The 14,552-nt window shown below is 58.2% G+C and overlaps 3 protein-coding genes across 5 annotated transcripts; 2 read left to right on the forward strand and 1 right to left on the reverse strand.

Annotated features, from left to right (window-relative positions):
* The first annotated feature begins 250 nt into the window (after positions 1–250).
* Positions 251–3,417, forward strand: UBE2M (ubiquitin conjugating enzyme E2 M). Its single transcript, XM_039466383.2, has 6 exons — positions 251–914; positions 1,996–2,090; positions 2,219–2,257; positions 2,359–2,462; positions 2,755–2,818; positions 2,901–3,417. Exons 1-6 carry the CDS (start codon positions 806–808, stop codon positions 3,039–3,041), a joined length of 552 nt encoding a protein of 183 aa, XP_039322317.1. The 5' UTR covers positions 251–805; the 3' UTR covers positions 3,042–3,417.
* Positions 3,418–3,492: 75 nt separating this feature from the next.
* CHMP2A (charged multivesicular body protein 2A) lies at positions 3,493–7,208 on the forward strand. Of its 3 annotated transcripts, none has more exons than XM_074385757.1 (6): positions 3,493–4,266; positions 4,867–5,058; positions 6,318–6,497; positions 6,572–6,702; positions 6,791–6,852; positions 6,996–7,208. In XM_074385757.1, the coding sequence occupies exons 2-6, from the start codon at positions 4,891–4,893 to the stop codon at positions 7,121–7,123; spliced, it is 669 nt and encodes a 222-aa protein (XP_074241858.1). In that variant the 5' UTR covers positions 3,493–4,266; positions 4,867–4,890; the 3' UTR covers positions 7,124–7,208. The 3 variants fall into 3 exon arrangements, with proteins under 3 accessions (XP_074241858.1, XP_003944488.1, XP_010330678.1); XM_003944439.4 differs by having other exon boundaries at positions 3,493–4,139; XM_010332376.3 differs by lacking the exon at positions 3,493–4,266 and adding an exon at positions 4,267–4,356.
* Positions 7,209–7,941: 733 nt separating this feature from the next.
* Positions 7,942–14,225, reverse strand: TRIM28 (tripartite motif containing 28). The gene is made up of 17 exons (XM_010332375.3): positions 13,793–14,225; positions 13,350–13,462; positions 12,988–13,120; positions 11,125–11,260; positions 10,927–11,043; positions 10,734–10,848; positions 10,461–10,607; positions 10,249–10,363; positions 10,064–10,170; positions 9,923–9,959; positions 9,791–9,836; positions 9,446–9,698; positions 9,038–9,357; positions 8,833–8,956; positions 8,657–8,743; positions 8,430–8,567; positions 7,942–8,337 (listed from the first exon to the last, which is right to left on the reverse strand). The coding sequence occupies exons 1-17, from the start codon at positions 14,130–14,132 to the stop codon at positions 8,161–8,163; spliced, it is 2,505 nt and encodes an 834-aa protein (XP_010330677.2). The 5' UTR covers positions 14,133–14,225; the 3' UTR covers positions 7,942–8,160.
* Positions 14,226–14,552: the final 327 nt, after the last annotated feature.

The raw sequence follows: 14,552 nt of genomic DNA on the forward strand, positions 1-14,552 counted from the left end.
AGTGACCGCTAGCAAAACACCCCACGTCTGCCCCACTCAAAGATGGCGGCCAACCCCACTTCCTGCCCGACCTCGCTAGAGTCGCCGGAAGTGACCCGCCGGGCAGCCGAAGCGTCATCTCCAAGAACGGAAATACCCGAGTCCAGCCGAAGGAGGCCGAACCCCAAACTCCATCGCTGAGCAACTCGAGTTTGCGGCGGCTGCGCAGGCGCACAACGCAGGCCGGGAGGGAAGAGCCAGAGCGGACAGGCGGCGGAAATATCCGAAGCGGCGGGGCGCCCGAGGCCGTCGCCGACCTCCGCGCTAAAGCCGCTGCTGCCGCGGAAGCCGATCCTCCAGTGCTCAGCCCCGCTCACCGCGGCTGCCGCGTCCTCCTCCCACCCCGAGCCGCAGCCCCCTCGCGGACGGATCAGCTGAGCGGCCGAACTGCGCGGTCCCGGGAAACCCGAGTCCGCAGCTGCAGCGGGGCCTGAGACCAGAGCGGGCGAGGGCAAGCAAGGCGCAGCCGGGGGCGATAGGGGCGGGGCCGGGCGGGCCCGAGAACAGCCGAGTTTGGCCGAGCGCTGCCGTTCGAGCCCGAGACTCCAGGCCAGGCCGGAGCCGGACTACGGGAGCCGAGGCGGGCCGCGCGGTGGGCGCGGAGCGGAGCCGAGCGGCGCGGCAGGCCGGGCGGGTGGCGAGAGCCGCGGAGGCCGCAGCGGCGGGTCCGAGGAGCAGAGGCGACGCGGGCGGCGGCGGGGGGCCGGGTGGCCGGGGTCCCGGGCCCCGCGGCGGCGGCGGCGGCGGCGGCGGCGGCGGCGGCAGGATGATCAAGCTGTTCTCGCTGAAGCAGCAGAAGAAGGAGGAGGAGTCGGCAGGCGGCACCAAGGGCAGCAGCAAGAAGGCGTCGGCGGCGCAGCTGCGGATCCAGAAGGGTAGGGGGTCAGGGGATGGGGCTGGGGCCAGAGGTCGGAGGTCAGGGCCTGAGGCTGGGTGATCGGGAGGGATCGTGCGGTCGCCGAGGGTCAGAGGTGGAGGGCCCCTGGTGTAGCGGGTCGGAGGTCAGGTCTTGAGGGTTGGGGTCACGCGGTCACGGGGAGGGGGTCAGAGATGGGGGCCCGGTATGTGGTGGTTTAGGATGTTAGGAAGGCCTGGTGATGGTATGAGGGACTCGGAATCTCAGAGTCAGGCAGCGGAGTGGAGGAGCTGGGGACTCCAGAGTCTGGGGGCTAGACGGGAACTTGGGTTTGGGATGACAGGAGGAGAAGAGAGGGATAGTAGAAGTCAGGGGTTGGGGATATGAGTGGGAGAGGATTTAGTGTATTCTGTTGGGGTCTCTGGGAATCTCAAGAGTCAGACGGGTGGAGTAGGTTGGAGGACCCGAGACTCATGGGCCTCAGAGTCACAGCAATTTGGGGTACGGGGTGACAGGTGGAGGAGAGAAGGTTAGTGACTACCAGGGATTGGAGACAGGGGTGAGGAGAAATTTAGCCTATTGTGCTGTGAACCTCGGAGTCAGAGGGAGTGGGCAAGGGTGATGAGGGTTTGGGGACGGGAGAGTGTGGGGGTCAGATGGGAAGCTGGGTCTGAGAGAGAAGAGGAAGGACAGTGAGGACTGAGGGTTGGTGAGAGTAGGCAGGCTCCTTGACTTTGGGTGGACAGGTAGGAACATCTTGGATGGGGAGCCTGGGATTCAGGGTGGTCAGAGGATGTTTGGAGTGGGAGCATTTGGGAGCTATGGATGCAGAAAATTGGGTGTTTACCCTGGGCCAGGAGTTGGGACACGCAGACACAACTGAACATGCATGTTTGGGGTATGCTGTGTATCCACAAGAGCCAAACGGGAGAAGGGAGAGGGCTGGAGGTGTGGAGCACAGCCCAGGACAGAGGCTTGGGGGTCCAGGAGGAGGCCATGGGGGCTTTGCTAACAACACCTGCCATAAGTATCCTGCTGTCCCCCTCTCTCTCTTTTTCCCCTCCCTCTTTCTTTCCCCATTCTCTGCTACCCAAACCCAGACATAAACGAGCTGAACCTGCCCAAGACGTGTGATATCAGCTTCTCAGATCCAGACGACCTCCTCAACTTCAAGCTGGTCATCTGTCCTGATGAGGTGAGGGTGCATATGGCCGGATTTCCAGGAGCAGATCAGGAGTGTCCCCACTGAGAGGAGGGAGACGTGTCCTGTCAGGCCCCACAGGATGGAACCCTAAAATCTTCTTCTCCCCCTTTCCCTCCTAGGGCTTCTACAAGAGTGGGAAGTTTGTGTTCAGTTTTAAGGTGAGTCCCAGGTGGGCAGGGATGGTTCCCTGGACTGAGGAGGCAGCAGCTGAGGCTCTTCCAGGCACCAATCCATCTCCCCTTTCTTTTCCTGGAGCCAGGTGGGCCAGGGTTACCCGCATGATCCCCCCAAGGTGAAGTGTGAGACAATGGTCTATCATCCCAACATTGACCTCGAAGGCAACGTCTGCCTCAACATCCTCAGGTGAGGGCACTGGCCCTCCACTGCCTTCCACAGCCCTGCCTGTCAGACCCCCTCATCGTCTTCTGGGCACTACATCTGTCTCTGTGCCTTCCCACCCCTTTGTTGTCTGTGGTTTCCTCATTTCCCAGTCATCTTCCTCATGGACGGACCTTGGTTTTCTCCCTGGCCTGGCCTGCTCCACACCCTCCCTCCCAGTCTCTCACATCCTCACTCTCCTATGCCCTGGATCTGACCTGACCAATACCAGAGGGGCCTATGGCAGCCTCCCACTCACGATGCTCTCTGTCCACAGAGAGGACTGGAAGCCAGTCCTTACGATAAACTCCATAATTTATGGCCTGCAGTATCTCTTCTTGGTGAGTAGGAATAGGTGGTTGGGTCTGGGGAGATTGGTCTTCTGCCTCCCTGGCCTGTTGACCCCACCTGTACTGGCCACAGGAGCCCAACCCCGAGGACCCACTGAACAAGGAGGCCGCAGAGGTCCTGCAGAACAACCGGCGGCTGTTTGAGCAGAACGTGCAGCGTTCCATGCGAGGTGGCTACATCGGCTCCACCTACTTCGAGCGCTGCCTGAAATAGGGTTGGCGCATACCCACCCCCGCCACGGCCACAAGCCCTGGCGTCCCCTGCAAATATTTATTGGGGGCCATCGGCAGGGGGTTGGGGGGCAGCCGGTGGGGGAATTCCCTGCCTTGGCCTTGCCTCCCCCCTTCCTGCTACCTGCCCTTAGTTTTTTTTTTTTAACCACCATGTGATTAAGGTCGGCGCTGCCTCCCCCGACCCACTCAGCAATGGGAAATGAATTGGCTTGTCTAGCCCCCCTGCTGGGTGTTTGTTCAGCCCCCACTCTGGGCTGTGGAGTGGGTGGGCAAGGGGCCTGGAGAGCTGGGCCCAGGCAACCCACCCCTCCACCTCTGGAGGTCCCACCAGGCTATTAAAGGGGAATGTTACTGCATGGCCTCTGCTTCTTACTTCTATGGGGTGGGAGGGGCAGCTGGGGTCCACTGGGGCCTGCAAAGCTGGGGTGGTGGAACGTGTGGTAACAGGTAGCACTGGAGCACCCTACAACAGACTTCTCAGTGCCTGGGGCAGCTCTGGAGTTGGTGGGGATACCAGGCGTGAGCCTCGGGTTGGCTGGGATGAAGCCCACTGTAGGGTGAGAAGCGGCTTCCTGGCCAAGAGGCCAGCACAGTGGAAGGGACAAGCCATCTCTAGCTTTGCCCCTTTCTTGTATGGTTGGGCCCGCCGAGGAGGAAAAGCCTCCTTCTATCTGAAACCTCAGGCAGAAGTCAGGGTCTTACGGATAAGCTGGCTCCTCAGGTGGAGATTGTGTGGCAATCGCCCAAAGGTGCACCACCTTCGCCTGAGCGCCCAAGCTGGTACAGGCTCGGGTCGCTCGGGCGGGAGTCGAACGTGACACACCTTCCGAGGCGCGGAGGAAACGGGAGCTGCTGCGCATGCGCTCGGACACCGGCCCTGTCCAGGGCGAGTGCGCACGCGCGCTCTGGAAGCCTCCCAGCCTTCCGGGTGCGGGCGAGGCGTGTTACGTCACGTCGTTTAATCCGGAAACGGCGGCGGAGGCGACAGAACAGAGGGGCCTTAGTTCAGGGGTAAGCGGCGGCTCCGAGAGAAAGAAGCGTGACCCGGAAGCGGAAGCGGGTCCCCGTCCCAACTCCGGTGAGTGGCCCCTGCTGGACCGTGAATCCCGGGCGGGCGGGCGGGCGTGCGGGCGGCAGCGAGCGAGGCCTTCTACTCGCCCGGGTGTCTGGTGCCTCCCTTCTCCCTGGGACCCGTCTTCATCGAGGTCTCTAACACCGCCTTGCCTCGGTGCCGGGCCCACTGACTCTCCGTCCTCGGTGTATACTGCGACCCAGCCTCCATCATCCCACCCTCGGTGTGCTGGGTGCCCCAGCGCCCCCAACCGTCTCCCTCAACATTCAGGGTCATTCACGTCCTAATGCCTTGTCCATAGCTTCACAGCCCCACATTCACCTGTTGGTACTTAGGGTACTCCCACAATTGCCCTGTCCTCGGTGCTCAGGGTCCCAAAAACACCAGTGCGCCGAGTGGCGTCGCCCTCCGCTCTCAGTCTGTCAAGGACTCCAGGGCCTCACCCATGGGGCTAGAGAGGGAAGCTGAACTTGCAAGCCTTAACTTCTGTGGGAGCATGGCAATGAAGGAGGGTCTTGGGTCAGCACATGATGGATAATTTTCAGCTCTACCTGTCCGCCTTTGTGTCCCCGGGACAGTCCCAGCGTTCTCAACTGCTCCCTTTTGGCCCCTTATTCGTGCCCCCAGTCTCCATTAGCCCCTTCCCATTTGGCAAAGTTCCCGTGACCCTCTTCTGCTATTTGCCCTCCTTCCGGGCCCCTTTCCCTACAACTGGGCCTCACATGTGTCTCAGGCCTGCCAGTGGGCTCCTGCCACCATGGACCTGTTGTTCGGGCGCCGGAAGACACCAGAGGAGTTACTGCGGCAGAACCAGAGGGCCCTGAACCGTGCCATGCGGGAGCTGGACCGCGAGCGACAGAAGCTGGAGACCCAGGAGAAGAAAATCATTGCAGACATTAAGAAGATGGCCAAGCAAGGCCAGATGGTGAGTGTGGATGGTCAGGGGCAAGTTGCTGTCAGTCAGGCACGGCTGTAACGGCAGTGAACAAAACAGACCAGACACCCAAACACAGGTGCTTTCAGCAAAACGAGTGCAGTGTAAGGTCAGCAGGGCTACCCTAGTTTGGAGGTCTGGAAGGCTGCCTACAAGGAATTGGTGTAAGAACTAAGGCTTCAGTGATGAGAGTGAGCCTACAGATCTGGGAAAGGAATGTGTCAAGCAGACAGAGCAAATGTAAAAAGACGGCCTCGGCAAAATGGGAGATGACAGGTGAGCTTCAGAGTTGGGCATGGGCCAGACAATTCAGAATTGTGGGCCACAGTGTGAGCTGAGTTGAAAGCTTAGGGATTAAGGTTGTGGGTGAGGTGGCTCACACCTGTAATCTGAGCACTTTGGGAGGCTGAAGCGGGCTGATCACCTGACTTCAGAAATTCGAGAACAGCCTGGCCAACATGGTGATACCTTGCTCTACCAAAAATTAGCCAGGCGTAGTAGTGCATACCCATAAAACCAGCTACTCAAGACGCTGAGGCAGGAGAATCGCTTGAACCCGGGAGGCAGAGGTCGCAGTGAGCCAACATTGTGCCACTGCACTCCAGCCTAGGCAACAGAGCAAGACTCCATCTCAGGGAAAAAGAAAAAAGAAAAAAAAGGATAAGCTATAGCCAAGAGGCTGGTAAGATAGCCAGAACCAGTAGGGAGAGCATGAAGAAAGAAGAGTCTTTGATGGGTGAGGAGTTTGGCCTGAACAGGCAGAGAAAATACCATTTACTGGGATGGGCAAGCAATATGTTTGAAGAGGAAATCAAAAGCTGAGCCTCAGAGTGGCTTGTATGTGGTTCTGGATAGTTTGAGGTACGGGTTTGTATTAGGTGGAGGAAGCAACAGATTCTTTGTCTAGGCTGGGAATAAAAATTGAGGAATGGCTGTTTTAAGTCAGAGGAATGACTTAAAACATGGAGGCAAAAGGACCCCTAAGGAGTGAGCCTGGGGCCTTTCTTTTACCCTTTACAGATCAAGAGAAGTGAGGAGGACCTTAACAAAGGAGCCCAGGGAGTTGGTGACCCAAGAGGCAGTTAGGTCAGGAGGAAGGGACCAGGAACCATTGGGTTAGCCACAGTCTGGAGACTTCAGTGAGAATGGTGGAATTGCAAATGGTGAGGAGCAACCACCAAATAATGGGGTGTCAAGAAGTATAGTATAATCCCATTCCTGTGTCCTTGATACCCTCGTCTGCTCTGCAGGATGCTGTTCGCATCATGGCGAAAGACTTGGTGCGCACCCGGCGCTATGTGCGCAAGTTCGTATTGATGCGGGCCAACATCCAGGCTGTGTCCCTCAAGATCCAGACACTCAAGTCTAACAACTCAATGGCACAAGCCATGAAGGGTGTCACCAAGGCCATGGGCACCATGAACAGACAGGTGCGCTTTTCCCAGTCCCCCTTCCCACTCCCACTGACCCCTAGGGACCACACTCACACTCCTCCCACTTCCAGCTGAAATTGCCCCAGATCCAGAAGATCATGATGGAGTTTGAGCGGCAGGCAGAGATCATGGATATGAAAGAGGAGATGATGAATGATGCCATTGATGATGCCATGGGTGATGAGGAAGACGAAGAGGAGAGGTACGGAGAAAAACTGGGAGGGTAAAGATGTTTGTCTGGCCCTCATGGAATACTGCTTAGCCCTCACTGAGTTACATCTCTTCCCTAGTGATGCTGTTGTGTCCCAGGTCCTGGATGAGCTGGGACTTAGCCTGACAGATGAGCTGTCAAGTGAGTTCTCCAACTCCTGGGCCCCATTTCCCACCCAGTGCCCAGCCACAGCCCCAAGCCCTCCCTCTCCCTGCATTACTTCCCTCCACCACATTTCCCACTCAGCCTGAATCCCCCTGCTCTAACCCCCGCTTTCTCTGCAGACCTTCCCTCAACTGGGGGCTCCCTCAGTGTGGCTGCTGGTGGGAAAAAAGCCGAGGCCACAGCCTCAGCCCTAGCTGATGCTGATGCAGACCTGGAGGAGCGGCTTAAGAACCTGAGGAGAGACTGAATTCCCCCTGCCACTCCCAAGATGACCAGTGGATGCCCAGGATCTTTTACCATAACTCCTCTGTAATAAAGGAGATTGGACACTAGTCTCTAAGCCCATGTGACTTTTGGCTGGGGTCCCTGGGAGGACAGGTCAAGAGGCATTTGGCATAAAGCTAAGGGGTTGGGGTTTGGGGCAGGGGTGGACAAGCAAAGTCTGCCTGAGATTTTCAGGGGTTCAGAGCTTACGGTGAGCTGTGGGTCCTGCTGTCACCTCTCCCAAGATAGTGGACACCCCAAACGGCCTGAGAGGATCTCTAGAGTCCAGGCCTCCCATCTTCCAGGCTGTAGTGCCCAAAACTATTTTGGTCCAGTGATATGACGGCAGTCCAAACCAACCAAGATGCAAGGGGGCAGCCTTGGGATTCGCAGGGCTCAACTACATACATCAGGGATGCATGATGTTAAGTGGCCTTAGCAAAGAGGGACAGGAACAAAACCACATCTGGAAGGTGTCAGTTCACTATGGTACCATCCGAGGACGACAAACGGCTATAGCACCAAAGCTTAGCAACCACTCAGTAGAGCGGCTGTGCCACACCAGGGGCTAAGTCTACACAGGGCTGCAGGTCGGCCCACACCTAGCCGTTATCCCAGAGTACCCCATAGCCTCTAGTGTGTATAACCTTTGCTGTGTGTGACCCTCCCCACAGCCAGAAAGGGCCAGGAGGCACACTCTTCCCCACTCCCTAGACATCCATACAGATGGGGGTTCAGGTAGGCTGGGGCCAAGACCACCCCCACCAGGGCCACCAGTGCTTCATAAAGCTGATTAGTAGATACAGTCAATAAACCAGGCCCCAGGACCAAAGCCCCCCAACCAGCCAAGGCCTGAGGAACTGGTGAAGTTTTTATTAAATCCACAGAAGTAAAAACCATATCGTGAGGAACCGGGGGATGGGGCCACCAAGGAGTGGGAGTCAGGCCACCAGGGGAGTGGGGATAGGGTGACAGGACAGAGGAGAGAGCCAAGCTGGGCTGGCAATGGGGGCTGTAGCCTCAGGGGCCATCACCAGGGCCACCAGACAGCTCCTGGGAGCTCAGGCCAGCACCAGGCAGGCTCATCGGAGGGGGCTCCACCAGCACAGCAGAGAACTTGGTGTCGCCGAAGGCCTCGTTCATGCGCGTCTCGAAGAAGCGCTGCAGGCCGATGATGGACTGCACGTCTGCCTTGTCCTAGGCCAAGCAGGAACGCACTAGATGAGTGGGTCCTAGTTCTCTCCTTCACATCTCCCCCTGCCCACAGCACCTCCATTCCACCGGCTCACCTCAGTTAACTTGTTGAATTGCTTGAACATGCGGCCCACATCCTGGGCAAACTCCTGTGGGGAGCTGTAGGGAGGTGACAACTTCTCCTGGAGACGGGCACGGATCAGGGTCAGATCCAGGGTGCCACCAGGCTGGTCCTGCAGGCAGAGATCACACATGCATGCACAGGTTGAGGGTGAGACCTGCCAGGCACCACCTGCTTCCCCTCTCCATTTCTAGGACTCACCAGGGAGAAGGTGGAGTCAGTAGCCAGCTGATGCAGGGGGCGGCAGGGCTCATGACAGAACAGGGCCAGCAGGACACGCTCACATTTCTACAGACAGTATAAGGGATGTCACAGCTCTGGGCAGCACCTATAAAGCCTTTCTGGGGCAACCCCACCTAAGTAACCCCAGCCCTCACCCGCTGGTTGACTGGCGAGAGCTTGGCCACCACGCCAGTGCTGTCTGCACCATCCAGGCTGAGGCTGCCATCCTCCTCCTTCAGGTCAGGGAGCACATGGCAGAGTGAGCAGCTCCACTCCTCCCTGGGGTTAAGATAAGGGTATGCACATGATCCTGTCCAGAGAGCACACACCAGACTAGAGCCCAGCCGGCCTCACACTTACCCTGGAACATCCTGCAGGGCAGGCAGGTGGCAGTCCAGGTGGAAACAAAACTCACACTGGTTGCATATGACCAGATCACCTGCCTTCTGGCAGACACGGCAAATGGTGGCACTGTCATCCAGGGTTCCCGGACCACCACCTGGAGCTGAGGTACCTTCAGGAGCCACCACCTCCAGCCCTGAGCTGGTGCTGCCACTGGGTGAGGCCAGGCGAGGACCCTCAGTACCAGGACCCTCGGCAAGAGCCATAAGCACAGGTTTGGTCTCAGGGCCCTCAGCGGCAGCAGGAGGGGCTCCAATGGCAGCCTCCGTCTCCTCCTCCTGCAAGATGGTGATAAGGTGTTCAATAGCATCCAGACCTGGACTACAGGCTTCATTCTACAGGTACAGTTCTTTGGGACAGGCATACCTTGACAATGGCCATGCCAGCCAGGGGTGGGGCACCAGGGGTTCCTGCAGGCACAGTCCCTGGCTGGCCGGCAGCTGCAGCAGCAGCGCCCCGTTCAATAACGATAAGGTTGTAGTCCTCAGTGGTACTGCCTGGGAAGACCTTGAAGACGGGTGGCTGGCTGTCGGCAGTGAGGTCGAGGTCCAGGCGCTCAAGGCTCACTCGTGGGACCTTGCGCATAAGGCCGCTCACCTCGCCCTCACCTGAGCGGGACCTGTAAGTGCAGAAACCTGGCATAAGCACAACTTCACCCTCCATCTACCTCCACCCATCCATTCTCCACCCCAGGGGAACTGCCATGCTCACCGTTTCACACCTGATACATGGGGCTCTGCACTTGAGTAGGGATCATCTGCTTAGAAAAATGGAGAAAGACTGGCAGGTTGGGGTACAAACAGCACTGAGGCCCTTCCCCAACCACCAGGCAGACCCACTCACCTGACCCAAAACCATAGCCTTCCTGCACCTCCATAGGCTGTGAACAAAGCAGAGCCCTCTGCCTCAGTGGAACAGGAACCCTACTACCCTACTGAACCCCATTCCCTGCCCAGCCCTCCCTGGGTCCTCTCTCCTGTTCACCTGGCTGCTGCCAGAGCCCTGCTTGCTCAGCGGCCCTGGGGCTCTTGGAGGGGCCATGGGTGCAGGGCCTGTCGAGTTAGTGCCAGGACGCTCTGCCACAATCTTGCCTGCACAAAGAGAGAAACAGAAGTAGGTGCAGCACGTGGGGCGTTAACAAGGTAGAGCAAGGTAGAGCTGGGACCCACCGAAGGCCTCAGCACTCTTGGTCCAGGCATTGAGGTCCCACTGAAACTTCATCTCGCCGTGTGGCTCCACAGGATCCACAATCATCTTGAGGGCCCGGTGCAGCTGGAAGTAGATCTGGTTGGGAAAGACAGGCAGGGGAGAATGAGCACACCGACCACCAACAGGGACGCGCGGCACTGGGACCCGCCGGCCAGGAGCCCCCGGCACGCACCAACTTCTTAGACAGCAGGAGGGCCGTGTTGTTGTCGCTCTCCAGCGCCCAAGAGGCAAAGCGCAGGATGTGCTCCTGGTGCTTCTGGATCTTGGTCATGGTCCAGTGCTGCCGTTCCAGGCGCTCCTGCTGCCCCTCAGTCACTTTCTGCAGACGGAAAGGTGTAAGAGGTAAGCAGAGAAGGCAGACAGCACTAGGAAGGCTCCTCGTCCTGGACAGCATCATGCATCAGCAGAGGGGGCTGAGGGACCCTCTCGCTGGCACAAGGCTTACCTGGGCATCGTTGACCAACACACGGCCCCGCTTATTCAGCTCCTTCATGATCTGAAGGATGGCCATCTTGACATCCACTTGCACACGCTTCTGTACGTCAGACACCTGGCGGATCCTAGGGAACAGAGCAGGTCAGGCCAGGAAAAGTCTTGCTGCTCTGGGCCATTCCCACAGCCCCAGAACTGACACTTACGAGCTGCGAACCTCCTTGGTGCTCTTCTGCAATGTGGCATGTTTGTCCCCAAGGCGCTTCACCAGTGAGGCCAGGAGCTTACGCTGGTTCCTCACTGCATCCTCTAAGAACTGGTATCTGAGAGCAGACAGATGTGTTCCTGAACACTGAACTAGGGAATGGGTGGCACCCACCCACCCTCTATGCCTTGGGACTCACTGGTGGTCCTTGTGGGCATTCAGCTGGCAGTCTCGGCAAGTGAGAGTATCACAACTCTCACAAAACAGCACAAGGGGTTCATGCTTGTGTACGTTGCAATAGACGGTACGTTCACCATCCCGAGACTTGGCTGGCCCTGGGAAGTGAGAATGATAAAGATGGACCTTGCCCTTCACCACCCCCAACTCAGGAAGCAGACTGAGCTTGGGACACATTTCCTGCCTGTTCTGTGACACTGGGCCATCTACTGGGAAGATGTAGAGGGTGTGGCCAAGGAAGAACACAGGCCTGCAGGCCCAACTCCTTGCTCCAAGAATCCTCTGCCCCAACATTGCTGAGAAATACATCCCTTTCTTCTAGTTTCTGAAGGTGACAACGATGTTAGGGTAAGGGTAACAACCTCTGGAAAAAGAGGGCTGCTCCCACCTTCCTCACACTGTTGCCCTCTCTACTAAAAACTTCTCCCAAGTAGACATACTCAGAATTCTGCCTATAAACCACCCTGGACTTTTTTCCTTTCCTTTCAGGGTTAACCTCCTCCCTCTTCCCTGACAAAAGAACACCAGGGTCTCTCACTTTTTTTTTTTTTTTTTTTGGGGGGAAGACACAGTCTTGCTCTGTCACCAGGCACCAGGCTGTAATGCAGTGGTGCAATCTCGGCTCACTGTAACCTCTGCCTCCTGGGTTCAAGCAGTTCTCCTGCCTCAGCCTCCCGAGTAGCTAACTGGGACTACAGATGCGTGCCACCATGCTCAGCAAATTTTTACATTTTTTAGCAGACACGGGGTTTCACCATGTTGGCCAGGATGGTCTCGATCTCTTGACCTCGGCCTCCCAAAATGCTGAGATTACAGGGGTGAGCCACCAAGCCCAGACACACCAGGGTCTCTTACAAACGAAGGGCCCAGAGAAAACCTTGCAAATGTCAAACCAGAACCCTCAGAATGGTGGTCGCACATCCCTCTCGAGCAGGATCTTGGTGCTCAGAATAATCCCACTCAAAGACCAACACATTAGTAACCTCCAAAAGCTGTTTCCCCATTAGAAAACTGATCAAGCACACTGGTCCCAACATACCAACCAAATCCAAAATAGGTAGCATCCCCAGAGCTCACTGGGCAAAAAGACTTCCCCAATGCCACCCACTCCTGCACCATCCCTTGCCTGGAACATCTGGAATCTAGGACACCATGCAGTCCCTGCCTATGCCTCCTGGCTCCTCAGGCCCCACAGCCACCATCTTCTCACCATCTTCCACCAATGCTATCCTCTGGGATGGGAAGAATCACAGTATGGCTAGCAAAAAGCCACTCATGGAAGAAATCTGGGCCAAAAACTGGGCTAGAGTCAAAAGACTCTCAGGTTCCTTTCCAAATCAAAGCTATGTATGTCTACAAAAAGCTGGAAACGCCAAATCAAACCTAAAACACTTCCAGAAATCATCGTCACTTACAGTCCACAGAACCACAAAGCCTCACTTTCCCTAGCAGTGTCTGATACCAGATGTGTGCCAGGGAACCACTAACCCAGTAAGCGCTTCACACCATGCCTTTCCCTGTTTGCACGTGCTGGGACCTTCACCACCAGGACTGAGAAGTCCCTGATAAGCATCCTTAACCCCTTTGTACCCCCCCTGCAGCACAGTAAGATCTCCCGTCTCCCATTCCTGTTCCCTCCCACCTACACCCCAAAGACTACACACCACAACCCCAGTTTTCCTGCTTTTGTAGTTCTGCCCCCAGGCCCTTCAGATGGCACCTCCTAGAGAACTCTAGAACCCATCCACCAGATGCAACCAACATTATCAAAGCAGCTGAGGGCACACTGGAGAGCAATTTCAATAGCCCCCTCAGCCTCACGTACCAGTAGAGCGCACAGTGTGGTCCTTGGTGTACTTCACCCGCTGGTGTGCCTCTACACAGGTCTCACACAGAGGCTCCGAGCACTCCACACAGTAGCTGGTGGCTGGGGCATTATCCTCACAGCTAGTGCAGCACTGCCAGACAAAAGACAAGGTAAGAGAAAGCAAGACAACCTGATAGGTCCACATTTTCATTTCAGGAAACACAACCCGAGATCAAGATTAGTCCCTGGACCCAGCCTAGGCAGCCCACCCAGAGCCTTGGGAAAAGGGAGGTAAGAGCCTGGAGCTGGTGCCAAGCTCCTCCTGGCCGCATGTCCCCTCCCCATAAGCTCATCCTTGTGGATGCTGAGGTAGGACGCACCTGGTTCGCATCCTGGGCGTCGGTGGCAGTCTTGCTGCCGCTATCACGCATGAAATAATTCTCCACGATGTCTTTGGAGAAGCACTGTTGCTTGCACACGGGACAGTCCACCACTTCGAGAGGCAGGGATGTGGGAGACTGTTACAAGTTCCCACCCAGGCTATGGCCCGCCACATCCCCCTGCTGGGGGGCCCCGACCATTATCCCCCAGCGAGCCAGCCCCTCCCCTCCCTCAGCCTTTTTTTCTACAACTTAAGTCAAATGTCCCATTTCAGCGGCCAGCCCAGACCCACGTTCCTATGCAGAACCCACAAAGTACTCCCCGCGCCCTGTCCGAGTCCCCATCATCTTGCCCAGGTGGCATCCTCATCTTTGCACCCAGTCGGAATCAAAGGCAGAGAGTGGGGGAGGGGTGGTCGGAGCCCTGACCACCTCGTACTTACCTGCGCCGTCTCCTGCCGCCCCGCCGTCCCCCGAACTGTTGGCGGAGGCGGGCGCCGCGGGGCCTAGGCAGGCACTACAGGCCGAGTGCAAACAAGGCAGCAGGCGGGGCTCCCTCTCGGGTCGCAGGCGCTCTCTGCACACGCCGCAGTGCTCCAACAGCTCCAGCGCCTCGGCGCCGCCCCCCGCAGGCGACGACGCCGCGGCCGAGGCCGACGCCGAGGCTGCGGCCGAAGAGGCGGTGCTGCGCTTTTCGCCGCCAGCGGAGCCCTCGCCCGGGCCCGGGCTGCCAGAGGCGGCCGAGGCCGCTGCTGCCGAGGCCGCCGCCGCCGAGGCCGCCATTCACACGCCGCCGGGGGCGCCCGGGGGGGAGGAGGGGCGCGGGGCCCGCCGCGCAGGCGCAGACGCGCTCGCCGCCAACTGCTGGGCCGCCGCCGCCGCTGCCGCCGCCGCCGCGAGGCCGATCGCCGCCACGCGCCTCCTGGGCTGCTGCCCACCGCGCGCAGAACGCTGTTACGACACGGCCAGCTGCTGCTTGCTCACTTTCCGAATGCGCCGCCCGCGCTGCTTCCCCAGCCACCGCCGAAATCCACACCACGCGCCACAAGCACAACCGCTCGCCCGCGCGCTGCTCGCAGAAAGAGCCGCGACCGAGGGGCGGGACAGAAATAACTGGCGCCGACGCCGCCGCGCACGCGCACGGGGCGCCGCACGCCCGGGGGCGGGGCCCAGGACGTCGATGCAGGGAAAAGCCCCCAGTAC

This window comes from Saimiri boliviensis, chromosome 14, assembly GCF_048565385.1.
Source record: "Saimiri boliviensis isolate mSaiBol1 chromosome 14, mSaiBol1.pri, whole genome shotgun sequence".
NCBI lineage: Eukaryota > Metazoa > Chordata > Mammalia > Primates > Cebidae > Saimiri > Saimiri boliviensis.